The sequence below is a fragment of the Dermacentor andersoni genome, chromosome 1 (assembly GCF_023375885.2).
Source record: "Dermacentor andersoni chromosome 1, qqDerAnde1_hic_scaffold, whole genome shotgun sequence".
In the NCBI taxonomy this organism is placed as follows: domain Eukaryota; kingdom Metazoa; phylum Arthropoda; class Arachnida; order Ixodida; family Ixodidae; genus Dermacentor; species Dermacentor andersoni.
The window spans coordinates 88,617,424-88,638,098 of record NC_092814.1 but is presented as its reverse complement, the minus strand read 5'-3'; the positions used below and the strand labels follow the sequence as shown (position 1 = coordinate 88,638,098).

General features: G+C 48.2%; 1 protein-coding gene and 1 pseudogene across 6 annotated transcripts in view; one reads left to right on the top strand and one right to left on the bottom strand.

Annotated features, from left to right (window-relative positions):
- Nucleotides 1-3,255, bottom strand: part of LOC126543258 (hemocyte protein-glutamine gamma-glutamyltransferase-like) — a 44,067-nt pseudogene extending 40,812 nt beyond the window's left edge.
- A 1,035-nt stretch (nucleotides 3,256-4,290) lies between these two features.
- LOC126544128 (protein kinase C-like 3) overlaps nucleotides 4,291-20,675 on the top strand; it is a 65,989-nt gene continuing 49,604 nt past the window's right edge. For 5 of the 6 annotated variants that reach the window (XR_008608635.1, XM_055061724.1, XM_050191352.2 and 2 more), the window contains exons 1-2: nucleotides 4,291-4,370; nucleotides 17,281-17,559. Coding sequence is in view for 5 of the 6 variants with exons in the window: in XM_055061724.1 (XP_054917699.1) it covers nucleotides 17,326-17,559 (234 nt within the window). In the remaining variant the exon portion in view is untranslated. The other variant, XM_055061723.1, reaches the window with a different exon arrangement.

Below are 20,675 nucleotides of genomic sequence, written 5' to 3'. Positions count from 1 at the left end.
GATGGCCACGAACGCAGCTTTTAGCGGGTGTTAACCTATGCGGGAACCATGCGACATTTCCAGGGACCGCAGGTGGGCGAACGACTTCACCCCAAACTGCAATCAGGGTTGACGATCTCGCTCAACCTTATCCCACGAGATCCAGACGCTTGCAGGAAACAACACCTCAACTCTCAGCGCTTGTAATTGACCCCATTCGACCCCATCATTGAGGTCGACTTCTCGAACTCAACATCATTTCATTCGTTCGGAACTTGGGAATCGGGTACTAAATGCTGAATGCAGCACTTAGTTTTTGTGTTTGTTAACATGTCTCGACGCCTCTCACACAGGTGACTTAAATTAAACACAATGCTCCCATAAAAAAAGTTTGTTCAGTGCATGAGGTTCCAGCTGCCTAAATATGCTATTTCAAGGATACCTACATGTACGCATATATAAAGATGGCAGAAATCAGTCTGGCGCCTCTTTGGCCATACTTTGCCCTTGCGCCGCATGTCACCAATTCATCATAATCAGATGTCAGAACTCGTGTAAGTTGGTTTGCTAAATACCGTCGGCACCTTGATTTAAGAGGCACAGATATGCGCATAAGTAGCTACAGAAGAGTTTGACTTCAAAAGTGCGCCGCAGCCAGCATTCGACGCCAATCTCGAAGCAACACAGGAGGTTGAAGATATCGCCTTATAACCCAGAAAACACTGTTTGTGCATGTGCAAACACTGTTTCCCCATCCACTTTCTTGGGTATTTATGTTTCCTAGTAGAACCCTGAGGAAACATAAATGTTCAAGAAAGTGGATGGGGAAACGGCGCCGTGGTAGCTAGACTTGTAGGGCATCGCACGCGAAATGCGAAGGTGGTGGGTTCGGTCCCCCCCTGCGTCAAGTTGTTCTTTCATCCACTTTCATTTCCATTAATTTATCGTTTCTTTATTTCATTTTTTAAGCACAAGTAATTTCCCCTATGTTGTCCTTGGTGTCAGTGTTTGTTGGCTTCTTATGATATGACTGATGAAAATCGGGCCCCTCGGTTAACCCCTTTTCTCCTCGTTTATTACATTACGAGGGTCTCGAATCCAGCAACGTTGATGCCTTCAGGTAGCATGTGTGGTTTATTGACCGGTTGCTTTCACCCAAAAGATCACGTTCTCGTGACACCTGCGGCAGAAAGGATGTTCCACATCCGCCACCAAAGTCTGCGAGTGGTGGCGCTGGCTAACACTCCCAGGGTTCTACTAGGAAACATAAATACCCAAGAAAGTGGATGAGGAAACGGCGCCGCGGTAGCTCAATTGGTAGAGCATCGCACGCGAAATGCGAAGGTTGTGGGTTCGGTCCCCACCTGCGGCAAGTTGTTTTCTTCATCCGGATTCATTTCCATTAATTTGTCGTTTCTTTATTTCATTTATTAAGCACAAGTAATTTCCCCTATGTTGTCCTTGGTGTCAGTGTTTGTTGACTTGTTATGATAAAACTACGTGTTAAACAGACCTCAGCAGATATGCTTTGACGTAGTTTGACTGAGAAGTTAAAGTGGTCTCAACGCAGAATTCGAGGTGTTGCTATTACAAAAAAGGAACAGATTTATTCCTAGAAAAGTAATTTGCAGAGCCACGTTGTAATTCCTGCTTTTTCTCGTGGCGTGCAATCTCACTGACTGCAGCTTACTGGACATTCACCTTAGGCGGATATTTTACACTCTAAAAAAAGGTTGCACCCTCTGCGTCTGGTCTTGCCACACAGCAGGAAACGTATTCTGTTTTGCCCGCGATTCCTTTCTTCAACGCAGCGAATCCGGCACTTGCCAGTAACGAGTGGCATGCGCGTTATCAGCACGACACAACACTGCCGACAGGAAAGTAGCGGGCGCGGTGTTTTCAAGAGAGGAAACGCAAGCAAGGCAGATGACGATTATGGTTGGGCGGACGTATACACAAGTTCCTTGTGCGTACGTCCCAGTGGCTTACAAGAAGCTTCGCGAGAACGGCACAGTATCCCTTCAAGTTGTTGCAAATGGGTCGCAAGCCCCAAGGGTAGCGTTGGCCTGGCGGCCTGGGGCACAGCTGGAAGCATCCGAAGGTCCTGGTAAAGGATGAGTCGACTGCTAACAGAACAACTTGTTTATTCTAGCATCGCAAAAGAGCGGCCGGTCAGGTCGACCGAAGTGGAGAAACGGGAGACCACGTTACTCGACTGAGTAAATCAAAGCTTCTCTCTTGGCGTCCGGGGGCAGCTGCTTTTATACTCTCGGAGTCGAGGGCAAGAAGGAACGGCTCGGAAGAGGCGCACGTGACGACGGCGCACGGACACGTTGTGACAAGAAGTGACGTGTCCGCCGGGCCGGCGCCGGTCAGACCACCTCGCTTCACAGTTGGGGAGCTCCTCTCCCCGGCTGCCGCGCTTTGACAAGCGTGGGCACCAACATGCACACACACGCACACACACACACACACACACACACACACACACACACACACACACACACACACACACACACACACACACACACACACACACACACACACACACACGCACACACGCACACGCACACGCACACGCACACACACACACACACGAAGACACGTGGCATTGAAACATGCCTGGAGGCGCTTGGCAGGAGGCGTTGGGGCAGCGCTGAACTGGCCAAAATGTCCGCCGCTGTGAACGGAGCCCCGGTGTCCGTTGCATCCGCGCCGGCTATACCGCACGTCGGAGGCGAAACGTAACAAAGTGGAACCTGTAAACTGCAACCAGTGCATGAGGCGTCTACTGCCGTCGGGCTCCTCTCTCGCGCTTCCCTCTGGACACGCTGCGCCTTCTGGTGGCACCACCGGGAAGTCCACGCATACCTAGTGGCGCATAGTCAGTGGTAAATGCCCAGTGGCACACACCTACGTGAACGGACCGCATTTTAGGCTTCACTACCTTTCGGGATTGGCCCACATTTTTAGACAGCTCTATCTCCTGGATCGACCCACATTTTTGGTAGGATAGCTAGACAATCTAAAGGAAAACTGGTCTGAGGACAATGCCAAGAATGCTATTCGCAATAATAACTTGCTCCTGAACAAGCGTTGACAGAACTTCAAGTAAGGAAGGCAACCAGAACAACGTTAATGGGATAAAAGCAGGCAGGTCCACCTGAGGTGGTTTCTTTCTGGCCTGCTACTCTACGTAGGGGAAATGGGAAGATGTTTTCAGAAGGTGCCAAGCTAGGCTCAAGCATGAGTTTTCCGGAGGGAACGTATACCCATGTCGTAATATGCAAGGCATGCTGAGGCACGCTTTGGATGGTGCCATAGCAAACCAACGTATACGTATATTCGCTCATGCCTAAATGTACGTAAACGGCTGGTTTCATCGAGAATGCTACTCCAGAAAATTTGTCGTATATGCTTGCAAGAATGTGCATTGTGCCCTGGTTGGTGCCAATGGTAAATCATCCTGTGAAAGTGAACTGCAGCCTCTGGCAAAAGGCTGTCTGACAGAAGGCTGTCACCTGGCATCCTATGTTACGGTAACGCGGAGAATCCGACGAATATTTTAGGGGCATCAAGGGCTCCTTAAGTGTTTGTTTGCGCTGTGAAGAGCATGCTACATCAATATTGTTTACTATATGTTGACTGTATCTTCAGGGTAAGCCGGCTCTTAAGCGGAAATAGGCAGCAACTTCTTTCATTTTACCGTATGTGAAGCCAGAATATTGTCTTCAAGGAGGCAGCGGAACTTTTCAGTTGAATGACAGCGTGTGCTTTGGATGTCTAGCGAACGAAGTTTAAAATTCTGAGGTTTTACGTGCCAAAACCACTACTTGAATATCAGGCACGCCGTAGTGGCGAGCTCAGGAATGATTTGTAGGAGCTGGGGTTTTTTAACGTGCAGCTAAATCTAAGTGCCCGGGTGCTTTCGCATTTCGCCCCACCGAAATGCGGCTGCCGTGGCCGGGATTCGATCCCGTGACTCGTGCTTAGTATCCCGACACCACAGCCACTATAAGAACTCATGGCGAGTTGAACGAAGTTCGCAAGGAAATGTGAAGGCGTTATGCGTTCAACTTATAATCACTCGAAGGCACGTCTGAGCTGGCGACCAAGGTTGTCGACAGTCCTGTCGGCATGCAGTCCCGACACCTTTTTTGACGGGAGGATCTAATGTAGGCGTCCCGGGCGGTTTGTGTGACATTGTTCCTCATTTTCAGGGTGAGACGCATGCACACACACAGTTGCGGCAACTTCTTCCTTCTTTCGTCTTTGCAGCCGACCAGCGATGGCATCGCCATGAGCCGAATCGCGCGCGAACCCTCGCGGTGCCCCTGCATGGTCTCGTGTGCAAGAACGACAGCGATTAGCCCCGGCCGCGTCCACCGTAGGTGAGCCTCGCGGCACCTTGAGCCGCTGCGTTTTTCGTTCCGCCGGGAATGCCGCTTTTCGCGCCCGCAACGCACGGATTCGACCCCCGCTCGCGAGAATTCAGCCTTTGAATGTTCCGCCACACGGAGGCCTGCTGAGAAGACTACTTGTGGCCACTGTGCGTTCATTTGCATTTCTCTCGTCTTGGTCTATCCGTGCCGCGTTTCACAAGCGTGTGGTCTCAGATAGCGCAATGGAAGTGTCTCGCGAGCGCCTAAATGCGTAGCCTAGTCCCGCACCTAGTTCTACAGGCACAGAGCGACTTCTCGTGACGAGAGCACATGGCCGATTCTATAAAAATGATTGTCTCTGATTCGGTGCAGGCGTAAGCCGAAGATATTTTCCTTAAGTAATCTCGTTATTCTAAAAGAACATTTAAATGCGCAGAGTAACGTTCGTAGGAAAGGAACGTGAGGCTGAGCCTTTCCTTTAGCGCTTGATGGTAAACGCCCGCACGCCCGCTATGCATCTTCACGGTCAACGAATCGAGTTTCTCGCTCAGTGTTACATCGTCCCTGAAGCTGGTGCGTTCTTTTATTTAGCATATTAGAGTGATGATTCGCGCTTATTGATCAACACTATCGAATGTTTCATCTTAATCCTAGCAAAGTTGTAGAGCTGCATGCGTATCTATACTATTGCTTCGGAATACATATGAGCGTTTCAGGTGCCTGACCGCAGCGTACTTAGACTCTTAATTCTCAACCCGCTCGCCATATAAACCAGCCTCTTCTGTGAAGAGGAGAACTAAACGCGTCCCGCGAAAGAAAAATAAACGCTATAGTCTCCCTTCAGGTAGAAAAGCGCGGATGCATCGCGCACACGATAGCGCAGACTGCGCACAGCCCACGTCAGCAACTCGCGTTCTCGTTTATGAGCAGAACAACCTACAATGAAACGTGTCGTGTCACCCAAGACATTACAAGCACATTGCACTTTGAAGACCAAGCCCTACCTAACTGCGGAATCGCACAAATTTGCGCTGCAGGCGCCGTCCGTAGTCAGTAAAGAAGGCAGGCCCAGACGCCAGAAAGTCCACATATGGGCCTTGAAGAGGGAAACATCACTGAGAAATCTACGTTACATCGTACTATTTGAACACGAAGGAGACAGGTTTTTGTTCATTCGCATCCAGCAGGCGAGGCCTCGATTAGGTTTCTCAACCATTCTAGATTTTTTTCGCTGCAGCGTAATTTCAAGTGAGTGTGTGAGCCATGCACACATGAGACCAGGATTTGTTACGCGATCTTTATGTCCTTGTAGTGCTCGCTTATGCATCGGTGGTAGCAAGCCGTAGCGATTCGTTTTTTCGTTTTCTTGACATGCTGCTGTTTGGCGCAATAAGCAGCTTTCGGAGCAAGTTTGGGAGGTGCGGTTGCGAAATATTTCGACCTTTTTGAGGGGCTTCTATATGCTCAGCGCTGAACTCAACGAACCATCGGCAGCGACGTGCGCGAGAGCCGATATTTTTACACTCGGCATTTGACAGCGTTATGTCAGGACAGCGTAGTTACAGTCAAGCTGGTCGAGGAACCGCTGTGCGCTGTCGGTCAGCGATGTATAATTTTTTTACTCCGTAAAATTCCGAATGATGGCTCACCGATTCAAGTTTGCGCGCTCTTGGTTTTGGAGTGGTTTTGTATTCCTAATAAAGTAGAAAGAAGAGGTAAAATGGCCGGACGAAATGAGCTTCTAACCCCGGGGACTGCAGAAGCAGCGCGCGTGTACTCGGCAGAGAACATTGGGATAAGGAAACAATGGGCGACTACTATTCGAAGAATTCTTTAGGATGGGAACGCTCAGAGAATAACGTTGACTGCACTCCAGTGGTAGTTTATCGGGCTAATACGGGCTGTCCCTTAATCGCGCTATTTCATCTTAAATGGAAGGAAGCGATTCTATAGAAATAAGAAAACTGCAAAAGAAAAAAAAGTGCATGTTACCTTCCTGTCTTATCCCGGCGGAGTTAAAGGGACACTAAAGGCAAATACTAACTCGACGTGGACTGTTTAAATACCATTCCAGAAACCTCACAACGCTTGTTTTGTGCCAAGGAAAAACTTAGCTTACGAGAAAATTCCATTGAAGGGTCCGAATACATTTATCGAAATTCAAACTTCTTCTTTTTCTAGTTTACATAAATGATATTGCTCATAACATAAGTAACGACATAACCATCCGGTTATTTGCAGACGATTGTTTATTATATCGCGAAATCAATAACCAAAACGATCAGGCGTCACTTAGTCAAGCCCTTAAAGCTGTAGAAGTCTGGGCCGCAAAAAGTAAAATGAATATTAACGAATCTAAATCAGTCATGCTCAGAGTTACAAACAAAACAAAGCATGTTGTTGAGTGTAATTATGAGATGAACTCAACAATTCTAACCGAAGCTGAAACGATAAAATACCTAGGTTTAACGATTTCGAAAGACTTAAGTTGGAAATCACACATAGGCAGAATTTGTGGAGCTGCAGAAAAAAAGTTATGGTTCCTTCGCCGAAAATTAAAGCTAGCAACGACACCCGTCAAACTACTTGCATATTTAACTTACATTAGACCAGCGTTAGAGTATGCCAGTGTCATTTGGGATCCGTTTCAATCAGGATGAATAAACCGCTTTGAGAAGATACAGAGAAAATCTGCAAGGTTCATTCTTTCCCGGTATTATCGTACTGACTCTGTTTTCGAAATGCTTCGGTTGCTTGATTTGCCTCCACTGGCTCGACGGCGGAAGTTGGCTAGACTTAAATTTCTTTTTTTTGTTATCAAAAGGCCACTTCAATATTGAAACCACACCCTATCTTGCTCCCAGGCAGGCTAAACACGTCAGGTCAAGCAATCATTGCATGTTCTCAATTCCAAAAGCATATCTGGACATGACGCTTATTCATTTTTTCCGCGAACGATTAAGGAATGGAACAGTTTGCCAGGGTCTGTCTAGCAGTTGAGTAGCACTAAAATCTTTGAGGAACGCGTTAAAAACCTTTTATGAAATTGAATCTTAGTGGTGCCGTGCAAACATTGTCACACTATTCTAGAAATGCATACAATAGTCTTTCTTTTATGCTGCTTCCAATATCACTGTCACAATGTTAGAAACATGTATTTCTTAGCCAAACTATTGTATTTGTATATCGTTATTTGTTTGCTCTGGTGAGGGAGTGTGTTACCGGTTCTGGTCACCGGCATCAGGCTACACTCCAGGCCTGTTTATGCAATTTTATCAACACGCGGAGTTTTTTTTTTTTTTTTTTAATCCGGTGGAAAATTGCGCGGCACCGGGATTCGAACCACGGACCTCTTGCACGCGAGGCGGGTGTTCTACCTCTACGCCACCGCTGCACTATTTGTTTTGCATTGTATTTCCAACATTCATTGCTTCATGTCCTATTTACGTTTGTAAAGTGTTTACATTTTTTACGCTTTGTGCAAACCTGCTGTACCCACGCTGTTACGGCCAAGACGGCCAACAGTATTTGAAAATAATAAAAAAATAAACCTCCCGCCACCCAACCGGGGAGTGGGGAAGTTCAATACGCCATCACCGCCCTTTGCTGCCTTCGGTGAGTCAAACGGCGTGCGACAGACGGTGGTGCGCTTTTCACCCAAAACACAAACGCACGGCCATGGAGAAACCGAGCCAAGACAGAGCGGTGGATTCGCCGCTGCAGCTGCTTCAGGTCAAGTGGCGTGGACCGTTCGGGCATCCCGGCACATCACATTGAAGTCTCTGCTACTTGCAGTTTGTGCGAGTTTCGCGAACCAGCAGAACCAGCGCAGCACTACGGGATAACGAAACTACTGAAACACAAAAGCGTGGGCCGCGCAGAGTCGAGCGAAAACGCAACGTTTCGACCGCCCGCGTCGTTGTCAAGGGTATTGTCAATGAGTTCTTCTTTCTGAAAATGAAGTAGAACTGGACAAGTACCATTTTCTTTAGTTTTATAATGCAATACAATGATGTTTTTATAAAGGGTGGCTGCGTACTAGTCATAGATTTTAAATGAGGAGTGCCTACATCATCGGGCAAGTACTTGAATGTCCCCGGGCGAGTATCTAATCATGGGCTACATTTACCTGAACTTGTCGATTATTAAGGCTCTGTTCGCGATAATATTAACGATCATGGAGCCCTAACCTATCACTTTAGGTTGACTTAATATTTGTCTTTAGTGTCTCTTTAAAGGCGAAAAAGAAGAAACAAACTAGAGGCGTTTTCCAGCGCCCGTTCCGCTCGGACGTGCTTTTCCGTAGCTTCGGATTTTCGCCCCGTTTGCTGGTTTTCCCCGCTACTGGAACTGTGTTGTTTATGGACCGCTTTGGCGGTTCGTAATTACTACTGGCGCCTATCTACAAGGTCCGTCGTCACCTACACCCTCCTGCTGCGTCGTCCAACTCGAGTTCTTGCGCGGCTTCGCGAGTGCGAGTGCCCCCGCGGCACTCGCCGCGTCGGCGCGGAGCATCCAAGCTGTTGTCCGCTGCGTCGAAAGAGCGGAACATTACCGATGCAACTGCCATCCAAGTCAGGAGCGCCTCCTCCTTGGGGACAAGTGCAACGTGCGAAGGCGGTACCCTGAGGTTGGATACCAACAACATGGAGCGGAACAGCCCTGCTGTCATGGCGCACACCTCGGCCAAGAGAACGAAGGAAGCTACTGGCCTTCCATCGGATGAAAATGTAGCTCCAGCAGCCCCGAAAGGACCTCGCTCATCACAAGGCCTGCCCGCACGACCGACACGCACGTCTGCGGAGTCGCCAACGACATCGTGGTACAAAGTGGTTATCAAGCCTCGTGCTAAATATGACATGTCCGCTGTGCACAACTGTATCATTCAAGCGGCCCTGGACGCTTGCCTCGAGACTTCCCGATTTCACAAACCTACCAATACGGTCTCAGTATGGGTGTCTGCTATGGCACTAGTTTATAAACTCGAAGAACTGCAACAAATACAAGTCTCAGAAGAATGTGTCCTTCCAGTCCTGGCGTACCTCGCCAGTGGTACCGATTTAAGACGCTACGTGGTTAATGGCGTTGACCTCGACAAAGAACCCGAGAGGCCCCTGCAGGAACTATCGTGTCCCACACACAAGGTCGTGGCTGCTCGCTACCTAGGCAACGGTCGTACGTGCCTAATTACGCTTCAAGGTCCTAACGTATCCTGTATTACAGCTGCCTACTGCGCCCGCGTCCGTTCAAGCCTTCCGTTGTGTACTGCTACTCTTGCTTTAGACAGGGACACATGAAATCATCCTGCCCCTACCCACCCAAGGACGACACCATGGAGCCTGAACCGTCAGCATCGTTTCGATGCGGCCTATGCCGAACAAACGATCATGACATCACTTCCACGATGTGTCCTACGAAGTTGAAGGCCACTAAGAAGGCTCGACAACGCTAATCTCGACAGCCAGCAAGGACCCCTCGAGATCCATCAATGAAACAGGTCCCTGTGTACAACCGTTACGCCGTTCTGGCCTCGCTGGAAGAGCATGCTATCCAGGTGACAATAGCAAGTACAGCGACAAGTGATGCTGCCACTCCTACATTTAGCGCAGCTGTTAGGTTGTCCACTTCGCGACCACAACGGGCATCACAATCGATAGAAGACACGCCGCTTCCTTTGGCTGCGTCAGCGTCTCAGATATGGGAAGCTGCGTGTTTGGGCTCTACTGCTTCAAGAATCCAACGGCCTGCCACCCATTTCAGGATTTGTGGCTACTCATCGCCTTCAATGTTGGATCGTAGGAGTGCTACGCCCGATGTCCCTCCAGGAAAGGCTGCAGCTTATGTAAAATAGTCTTCATCAGACTCGCGTTGATCTTTCACGGTGGTGTACTTTATGGCAAGAAGTCGTGGCCGTATTGGTTCGTCTCCAACGCATGGACGTTATCATCGTTTTGTACTATGCTCGCCCCTACAGCGGGGTCGTGCGGCTCGGTTGTGTCTCGGCTAGTTGGCGCACCTACGACAGAAACATCCTGGTTGCCCCATTGTGGTAGCAGGAGATTTTAATGCGCCCCACATCACATGGGGATACGTTATTTCCAGTGCGCGTGGCCCGTGTGTGCTGGACACATTTATGAACGCCCAATTCACTATGCTTAATAATGTGTCAGTGCCTACTCGTCGGCGTGACCAGCCTGGCGCGCCGCCACACACACCGGACTTATCTTGGTGGCCAGAAAGGACGACCGTCTCGTGGTCATGTGAACCCGACTGCTGGGGTAACGACCATCATCCGATTCACCTTGGCTTATCTCCGGACGGAACAGGCCGCCTCCGCCGACTATGTCGAGTGGTGGACTGGGATCGATACAGGGCGGTATCAGAAAGCACTGTATCCAACTCCATGCGGGACCCGTCCCATTGTCTTAAGGCGGCATTAGTTGAGGCAACATGTACGTCGTGGGTTGATGAATCGCGAACCGCTCCTGATTTGCAACTTCTGCGTCTGTGGGCGTCGCGCCGCCAAGCAGAACTTGCACCAGAACCCTGCATCAAATACCCTCCGGTTAGAGGCCAACGCCTTACTGCAGTAGCTCGGCGCCATGAACACCGCTTAGAACGTGGCCGCTGGATGGACTGGTGCCCTTTTCTCGGACCTTAGCCCTCCAATGCCTCTATTTGGCGCACCTTCCGAGTAATGGAACGTGGTTGGCGCCCTCCAGAAGCCGCAGCCTGCGCCCTGTTAGCATCGGGCCAGACACCAGCAGTATTCGCAGAAACTGTCGCCCACACCTTTTTTCCGGCTTTGGACACAGCACCGCCTCCCTTCGTTGTTCAAAACTGCCTTCCCGCGGACGCAGGCACGACGCCTACGCTCTCCGACATCGAGGGTATACAAGCTGTCTTCACTATGGCAGAGTTTTTAGCGGCAATAGACTTGTCGAAGCCATGCAAGGCACCAGGACCGGATGGCGTACCGTATGAACTTCATAAAAACACGGAAGGCAAGGTCTCGAAGTGCTGTTGGGGGCCATAAACGAAGCTTGGGCTACAGGAGTCATCCCCGATTCTTGGCACCATGAAGAAATGGTCCCTATTCCCAAACCCGCAAAGCCCCAAGATAATATCGCTTATATGCGCCCAATAGCACTAACCTCAACGTTAGGCAAGCTGATGGAGCATATGCTTGCGACACGTATTACATGGTTGCTCGAGCGGTACTCATGGTATCATCGTGGCCGAATCGGGTTCCGTGCTCATCTAGGCGCAGAGGATGGCCTTGCGTACCTATCTTCAATGGTTCTCATCGGAGGCCGCTCCCGAAGAATTCGCACCATTCTGGCAATGGATATTCGTAGAGCGTATGGCCATGTGAGTCACGAAGCAATTATCGGAATTCTCCATTGGCTTAAGTTCCCTAACCGTGTCTGCACATTCGTCGAAGCCTTCCGGTGCGCTCGCACCTTCTCCATTCGCCTGGCTGGCCAAGCAGCAGGTCAGTTCGTCGCACATAGGGGTGTCCCGCAAGGATCTGGGCTCACACCAGTCCTTTTCAATATTGCTCTGCTTCCACTAGCTTGGAAGCTAGCGACGATACATAACGCACAGTACATAATATACGCAGATGACATCACTATCTGGTCAGTTCATCCTGAAATCTGCCACCAAGGACAAGCGCTCCAAGAGGCCCTAAACGTGACGCACAACTGGTGTGCTCAGATAGGGCTTGGAATTTCCAAGGACAAGGCGACGTACATGTCAGTAGATGGATGGATGGATGGATGGATGGATGGATGGATGGATGGATGGATGGATGGATGGATGGATGGATGGATGGATGTTATGAGCGTCCCCTTTGGAACGGGGCGGTGGGTTGCGCCACCAAGCTCTTGCTATCATACTTCCTAATGTCCTACCTAGGTTAAACAATAAAAAAAGAAAAAAAAACACTATGAACTACCACACCCAAGTTTTCTGATGCCCTAGTGCGAACAGTATGGCCTAGTGCGAACAGTAGCGAACAAGTATGGGCGCCGTCTACTGGCAATCCGGCCTCTTCAGTTAACTCTGGATCAGCAACCACTAAACGAGACTTCAACTCTCCTTGTACTCGGCCTTGAAATGAATTCATCCGAATCTGAGGGACCATGGGTCAAGAATGCAAAGCAACAGGCCGCAGAAACGATACAGTTGATACGTCGGATTGCGAAGAAATCTGGCGGAGCGAGCACCAACATGGCTCGCCTTCTTGTCCGTTCTGTATTGCAACCACGACTCGTCTACATAGCCAAGTTTCATCATCTCACGAAGGCACAATGGGCTCGCCTTGACGCCATTAATAACGAAGCCATGCGGACCATAACGAGACTACCACGTCTCACTCCGTTGCTAACCCTACAGGCCGAGTCCCAACTCAACACTATCGACGAACTCGTTCACCAACGTCGATGCGTGCGCGCCCGAAAGCCATCAAACTTCTGCTCGGCTGCTTCACTGGCCCGGTACATCGGACACGAAATAGACAATCCAGCATCTACGAGACCCAATGTAGCTCCTTGGAAGAGGGTGCAATTAAGTGACAGTAAGCCTCTTGGTCGTCTGTATAGCCCGGTTCCTCGCCAGGCGAATGCCCAAGTTTCCCGCCTTCGTCGCGCCGATGATAATCAAGACGATACGACTCTTGTAGCACACACTGATGTCAGTGTTAATGGCATCATGATTCACACAGCTCTCGTGTGTCCATTGATACCAGAGGCAGGCCAGACGTGCTCGTATGTTGCCGATCCTGCACCACCTCCCTATCTTGCCGAGCTTGCTGCCATACGAGACGGCTTGGCCGCGTTGCTACCTACTGTTCAAGCTGCTCGATACTCTCAACTCATCATTCACACAGACTCTACTCAAGCCATCCACGACATACGTAGGGTATCTCGGTCCACTCCAGGCACGTACCCAGGATTTTTTTTCGGGGGGGGGCAACCCAAGGTAACTTTTCTGTGCAAATGAGGAGCGGGGGGGGGGGGGGTACCTTTACTAGTACAAATGTGAATAACACCCACCATTCGCCATAAAAACGCGTAAACCCACAAAAGAGAAATGAAATAAGGTGTATTTTACAGGTACGCCTGTGCGATACACCTCTCCTTTACTTGGCAAACAAAGAACCACGCCAAATGGACTCGCGCAGGAAAGAAGCACAGGAATAACACTGCCAAGAAAAAGTAAAGAAGCGAAAGCGTAAAATAAAGATTACTTTAGTAGAATATAACTTCGAAAACAGTAGTTGGCAACAAAGGCACACGGACCGCGCGGAGTTGTGTTACTCCGCCAGCCAATGTCAGAAGCAAACAAAATTGTCGTCATGCGGCTTTTTCAAAATGGCGTCGTACTTGATACCTCCGGAGCGTCTGCTCTTCTTCAAAAGTTTTTTCATCGGCGGAAACAATGAGGTGTGCAACAGACGTGGACAAAATGTATCGAGTCTGAGCATTTCAGGCTTCAAAAGTCTGCTGTGCAGTTCATTTCACTGCTGAACCCGTTTTACTCATGACACTTTACTACCAACTGAAGTGAAATTTCACAACAAATAGTTGTAGCGAAGCAAGCATGTTATCTCAGTTCAATAATGAATTAGGCATTCGCCATTCCACTATATTAGGCGAGGGGAAAGGTATAAAATTACGCGCTAATAACTTTATTGTTGTAGTTACCGCCTTATTTGGGAAACAGAAGAGGTTTGAAGTACGAATTATTTGCAGCCTCGCGGAGGAGCAGTGGCTGGCGATTATGAGGGCGTGGGCGGGGCTTCATTGCCGACTTAAGGGGAAGCTTTAGCTCGGGTGCTCCTATCTAAATACATGTAAAAGGATAATTCGTTTTTCTCAGCAACAACTGCAGCAAATTTGACGAGGTTTGTTGCATTTAAAAGAAAAACTTAAAAACTCTAGTGACTATTGGTTTCGAATTTTTGATTTATATGGTCAATTTTTTACTAAAAATTATCAAAAATCGAAAATTTTCAGGAAACTACACTATCAAGGTTTACAACTCTGTCTTTCGGCAACGAAAAATGATATCACAATTCTGTGAATTGCATCTAATAGTACATTTAAAGACATGTGACATGTTACATATGAATCTATACACCTTCTGCAGAACCCTTGTAAACAACGCAACAAATTCAGATAAGATGTAAAATGATATACCGAATTTGTGCGCTGTGAATGGTCTAATGGATGCCGTTTACAGAACCGCGACATCTGTTCTTGATGCAGAGCTATGGATTTGTAAACTTCGTGATTCTACTTTTTTCGAACTGTCGAATATTTGAAAATCATTTTAACAAAATTCACGCACTAAATCGTAATTCTGCTTCAAACAGTCACTAGAATTTATCTGTCTCTCTCAAATGCAACAAATTTCATTAAAATCGGTTCAGGGGTTATCTCAGAAAAACGTTTTTGCGTTTTATGTGTACTTGAATAGGCCGCCTTGGAGCTGGGCCCGAGCTAAAGCTTCCTCTTAAATTGTATCCGACTATAGCAGCGTTTTTTGAATTATCTCTGGAAGAAATATACAGAAATACATATTTGCAGAACAATCACAGTTCTTTTGGATCCCTCGTTTACTGCTCTAAGAAGTTAACTGCCACAACCGACTGTTATTGTTATTTGGGAAGTTACGTAACGATGCGTGGCCGCCAGTCGCATACAACCGCATATGGCGCAGGAAGCTGCAATTCTGCACGTACTGCGCCCACCGCGGAAGGTTAGAAAAACACCTACGTAAGCACAGCATAGAAGCGGCTACGTTATGCGGCTCGAATGATAACTGTAGAAGCGTCATTCAGAACACACGGAATCGCCCTTCACTTCCGGCGGCGTTCTCTCTACTTCCTTTTTAAATAAAAAGATGTTGATCCATGAATATTTTCATAAGCAACGGTTACATTTGTTAATTTTCGCTTTTCCTTCCTGTTTGGCTGTTGCCTTGGCTCGGTCCCTTATTAGATCACTTAATTTCTCAAATCCTTGCGACCCCTGTTTCCAGTTGGCAATTTTGCACGAAAAGAGCTATACAATTAGGGAAAAACCAGAAGAGTTAACAGGTGACAGTCATATTGCCTATGAGTTTCAAGGTTATTCCAGGGATTGATGATGGATGCTATCTCGCACTAATTTGTTTTCCACGTTATCTAACCCATATCACGGGTATATGGTTCAGAGGATCTGTCAGCGTCGCGGCGAGCCGTCACTCGAGGAAATAATGAAACAAAAAGAAAAGTTAAACACAATTGGCATTTTCTCTGGCCGCAACTCGTTCCACGTGCATAAAGACCAGCTGACCACGAACTGAATCCCTTTCCTGCTTCCTGGATCAGTCTAAACGAAGAAGGTTAAAACGAAGCAACAGCGATGGGCGTGACCATTGAATAGACGGTAACAACTGAATGCATCTCGAGTTAATCGCGCGGGCACCGAATCGATGAGGAAACTGGCCATCACATCCCAGGAGACGCCGATAACTACCGCCATCCAAAAGGAGTGAAAAACGCAGCAACATGTTGACCGCCGAATACCTGTCAAGTCTAAACATTGATTTGGCGGCGCTTTAGGAATGTGTGTGAGAAAAGGTGGCGTGGGCGGGGAGTGGGGCGGGGGGGTATGCGTCTTAATTTCGGGAGGGGCCCGGGCCCCCCCGGGCCCCCCCTTGGGTACGTGCCTAGTCCACTCTATTCTCAGATAGCATTCACAGTCTTGTTCCCACTACGAATACCCTCATACGCGTCCAGTGGGTGCCTCGAGCAGCCCTGCCGGGTCTCCTTGAAGCAGATATGGCAACCCACCCACAGATTACAACGTACCCACTTCCACATTTTCCTGAAGACGCCTGTGGACGACTGATCCGGGAAAAGGAAAACCTCCGACGTACCACACGAGCTCTCATACCTCCGTGTGGGTCAGACCTCCCTGGTGGGTTAACCCGCCGAGAGGAGGTTACGTTAAGGAGGCTACGTGTCAGGGTCGCGCTCACCCCGTCTGTGACCGCTCTCTGGCCACAACAGTACCATGGTCCTTACGGCTCATCGGGCCCATTTTGTAACACAGAAATCCAAAATGTGACAGTGACACACCTACTATGGACGTGCCCAGGACTTCATCTAAGCCGTCTCCGCCACCTCCGGGCAGGCCTTCGGCCTGGCCGCCCACCCGACCTTGAACGTGGGATTCATGGACCACATCATCGCTCACTTCTAGATTTTTTGCACGAGTGGAATCTGTTCGTGTACTTTTAACATCCTTTGTATTATGCCTAAGGGCAAGCTTTCGAATTTAAAAAAAGAAACAAACTAGAACATCTCTTATGCTTACTATAGTAAGCTTACGCAGTAGCTTATGTATACATAAGCTACTGCGTTATGATTGTGGGGTAAGCGGTAGATAAGTACGCAAGGGCCCTAAACTCCTTTTGTAAACTAAACGTTTGCGAATGAAATACGTGAGCGTCGTGCACACTGGTGAACTTCAAGAGGTAATCGTGTCTTTTAGTTATCATGTATCCGCCTTAATTTCCGGCTTGATTGCATATATCTCGCGAGCGATATGAAAGGGAACACACGAAACGGCTTCAAGAGACCGTAGGGGCTAGGCACGCGTATTCCACGTAAAAATGTTCCACAAGACTTAATGCGCGACAGCAAAGCTACTGGTTAGATAATAAAAGATGTCAGCGTCAAATCCACACATCACGAGCAATGAATTTGGTGTTCCCTCTCGTACTGCTCGCGTGCCCATTTTCCTTGTAGCCTGCATTCAGGTACACGCGCTGTCAAACTTCTGTACTGAACTCGCACCGAGCCGAGCTCCGTGCGAGCGCTGGAGCGTGGCAGGCACGTGAGCAATCTGCGCTTGCTGTGCAGGCCGGCCGGCGGCCGTGAGATGCAGGGCGTCGGCCGCGGTCTGGCATGCTGACCTGCGCCGACACGCCCCTACCGACTCTGCACACGCTGGCGCCGGGTCTACTGTTCACCTGTCACGTGTCCCGACGGTCGTCCGAAGCGCGCTCCGGGGCGCGTAATGCCGCTCTGACGCCGCCGATCGCCACTGTTGCAGACCCACCACGGAACGCGGCGAAGCGCATACCGCGTCGCCCCAGTACGTGCGCGCGTACATCTCCCAAGTCTGCGCAGGCGGTGGCCGTAAGTGCGCCGTCGCTGTGTGGCAACGCAGCTAAATGAGCCTTCCATTCTGTCAGTGCTCGTGCTCCGTATTAAGGCGAATGTAAGCTATGGCGAACCATGAGGATGGCGTGCGAATTATGTCAGTTTGAAATTGATGCATTCATTAAACGGTTCACTGGGCACGGGAATGGCGGTTCGGCCCAATGCGAGCAGGTTGGAATGAAATGTGCCTGACGCTGGAGGGTTTCCTGAAATTGGAGCATTTATGAAAACACAAAGAAAAGGTTCACATTTTGACATGTGCAAGTCAATACTTTGCGCTGTGTTTGGTCGCCGTGCTGAATTAAGTGTCCGCGCGGAGGCGATCGACTACCTTCCCTCTCGAATACTTCCTGTATAGTGCGACGAGCCAGTCCCCAGAACTTACTGCATTTGTGAACTAATTAAGCAGCGACAAAGCGAAGGGCGGGAGCGGAGAAAAAAAAAAAAGAACAAAGTGAGCAAGAAGGAAGAAGAGGTGCACAGAATACGATATATAGGTGCCATGTTTGAAATATTTGCCGCCAGTCCAGCGCTCGTAAGCTATATAGGGAGAGTGAACGCCAAGAATCAAGTGTCTATAGATATGGCAGTGTTCTATATTGGCATTCTGCCCCTTTCAGAAAACGGTGCGATTCGATGTACTCTTCTTATTTGCCAGACAATTACGTCAGTCATTGTCCCTTCTTACTCCTTATTGCCCTTATAGTTAATCTAAGCACGCTTTGATTCTAAGCACCCTCCCACGCTTTAAGGTACCGTAATCAAAAGAATAGATAGCAGAGTTCGTGGTGCCTAAGCTTGTGTTATTACGGTTTAGTCTCATTTACCCGTTTCGCGTTAGTAACCGAATAGTTGTGACCGCGCAAAGCAGCATCAAATATGTTTGTACTATAACAGTCTGCAACGTGCGTTGAGAATGAAGCGTTAATAAACAATAATTCTGTGCAAAGCGAGACAGTACACAGCGCAGATGTGCGTCTCTGTGTGGAGCTGTGCTCGCACAACCGCTCGAGTCGATTTCGTTGCGCTTCGACTGCAGCAGCTTTCCCATGACGCTGATTTCCCGATGCGAAGGAGATTTAACTGAACTAATGCGCCGCTATATGTATACTACTCGGCGCCTTTAATTAGGTGGTTAGACGTAAGCACTGTCCCCGCTCTGCGTGTTTCTCTGTGCCAGGTGGGTTGTAAACAGCTTCAGGTTATACTGGATTGAAGCCAATGCTACGAGCTCGTTTGAGCGTCTGCATTTCCTTTTTTTCTTCGCCAGATTCCGCGACCCTTGTTTTGCGACACAGAAATTGCCCCTCTAACGCGTCGTTTAACGAGAATTTTCTCTTAACCGTAGCTTTAGTGTTCATGATTTCATCATCATCATCATCATAATCATCATCGCCATCATCATATTGTCTGTCCACTGCAGGACGAAGGCCTCTGCTATCTCCAGTTACCCCTGTCCTGCGCCAACCGATTCCAGCTAGCGCCAGCGAATTTCTTAATTTCATCCTATCCTTTTGTCCTATGCCAAGGTTCCTTCTCACTTATTTCAGGCTGCGTCCATTTTTCACTGTTTCCTCAGTGTTTCTCACGTTATAATTTCGAATATGCCTTATTTTCTTCTTTTGGTCAGTTTTGACAGTTCCACGAATTCTATCTTATCTCTTGAGTTGGATCTTCTCATTCTTTGTCGTTTCTTTATTAGGTCCTTTGTTACTTGGGAGAGCTTGCCTACTGGTTGCCTTGGTGCCTTACCTCCCACTTCAAATGCTGCTTCTGAAGCCAGCCTAGTCGCAGTTTCATTCATTGCCTCTATGTCATCTTCATCTCTCTGTTCTAAGGCTGCATATTTGTTTGCAAGTGCCAACCTGAATTGGTCTGCTTTTACCCTTACTGCGTCTAGGTTGGCCTATTTCTACTTGACCAATTTTTCTTTTTCTGTCTTCAAATCTAGGTGCATCCTAGGCCTCATCAACCTATGATCACTTTACTCTACCCAGCACATCAACATCCTTCATTGTGCTGGGATCGGCAGAAAGCACGAAATCTATTTGATTTCTTGTGTCATCATTAGGGATTTTCCAGGTACACTTTTTGTTCCAACGCTTCCTGAAGAAGGTGTTCATTATTCGCAGCTTATTCCTTTCCGCGAATTCTACCAACATCTCTCCTCGAGTGTTCCTAGAGTCCGCGCCATACTTGCCATTTGTTTGTCCGCCAGCCTGATTTTTCCCCACTTTTGCATTAAGGTCGCACATCGTCCGTGATTGAAGTCGTCCAAGTTGACTGTGATTTGTCCTGGTTTAAATGTGAACGGCGTCGTCACCGCTAGTTCACTTTTAACGACAACAAAAAAAAATGCTATGCTGAGTGCAGCGAGGAGGAGGAAGTTTTATGAAAAGGAAAGTTGGTCCCATCCGCCTGAAAACTCGCACCAAGCTACGAAGGAAATTCATACGAAGTCTGTCAGAAAGCATGTCTAATAGTTAGAAAATAGTTAATTGCTTTTCGAGTGTTTCGAATAGTAAAATAATTTATTATTTACACAATTTACACAAAACATTTAGTTAGTTAGTTAGTTAGTTAGTTAGTTAGTTAGTTAGTTAGTTAGCTAGTTAGTTAGTTAGTTAGTTAGTTAGTTAGTTAGTTAGTTAGTTAGTTAGTTAGTTAGTTAGTTAGTTAGTTAGTTAGTTAGTTAGTTAGTTAGTTATACTCTCAATGTTTTTGGGGCGCTAGAGAGAGGAGTGGTACATCGTTGTAGGTGTACGTTTTGAACGCAGTTTGGCCGTGGTTGGTGGCGATGCAGGTGGGGAGGTGATACGATACCGATGACTTCATTCGCACAAATGAGTGAAAGTACAAGTTAGCGTGGCAGCTTGATACTTTAACTTTAAAGCGTTGATCAGCACGCGATGCTGATGATATGCGCTCTTCTCATCACCTAATTCTTAGTTCTAATGGTAGAGGTTGACGGCCACGGAAAGGCGGTAGGCTCGCATTCTACGACCGGGCTAGCACGAATTTGTCTTCACCTGCGTAGCTTTCCTTCTGAAGAACCTGAGACCGCAAGAAGTTCGTACACGAGCGCGTTTCGT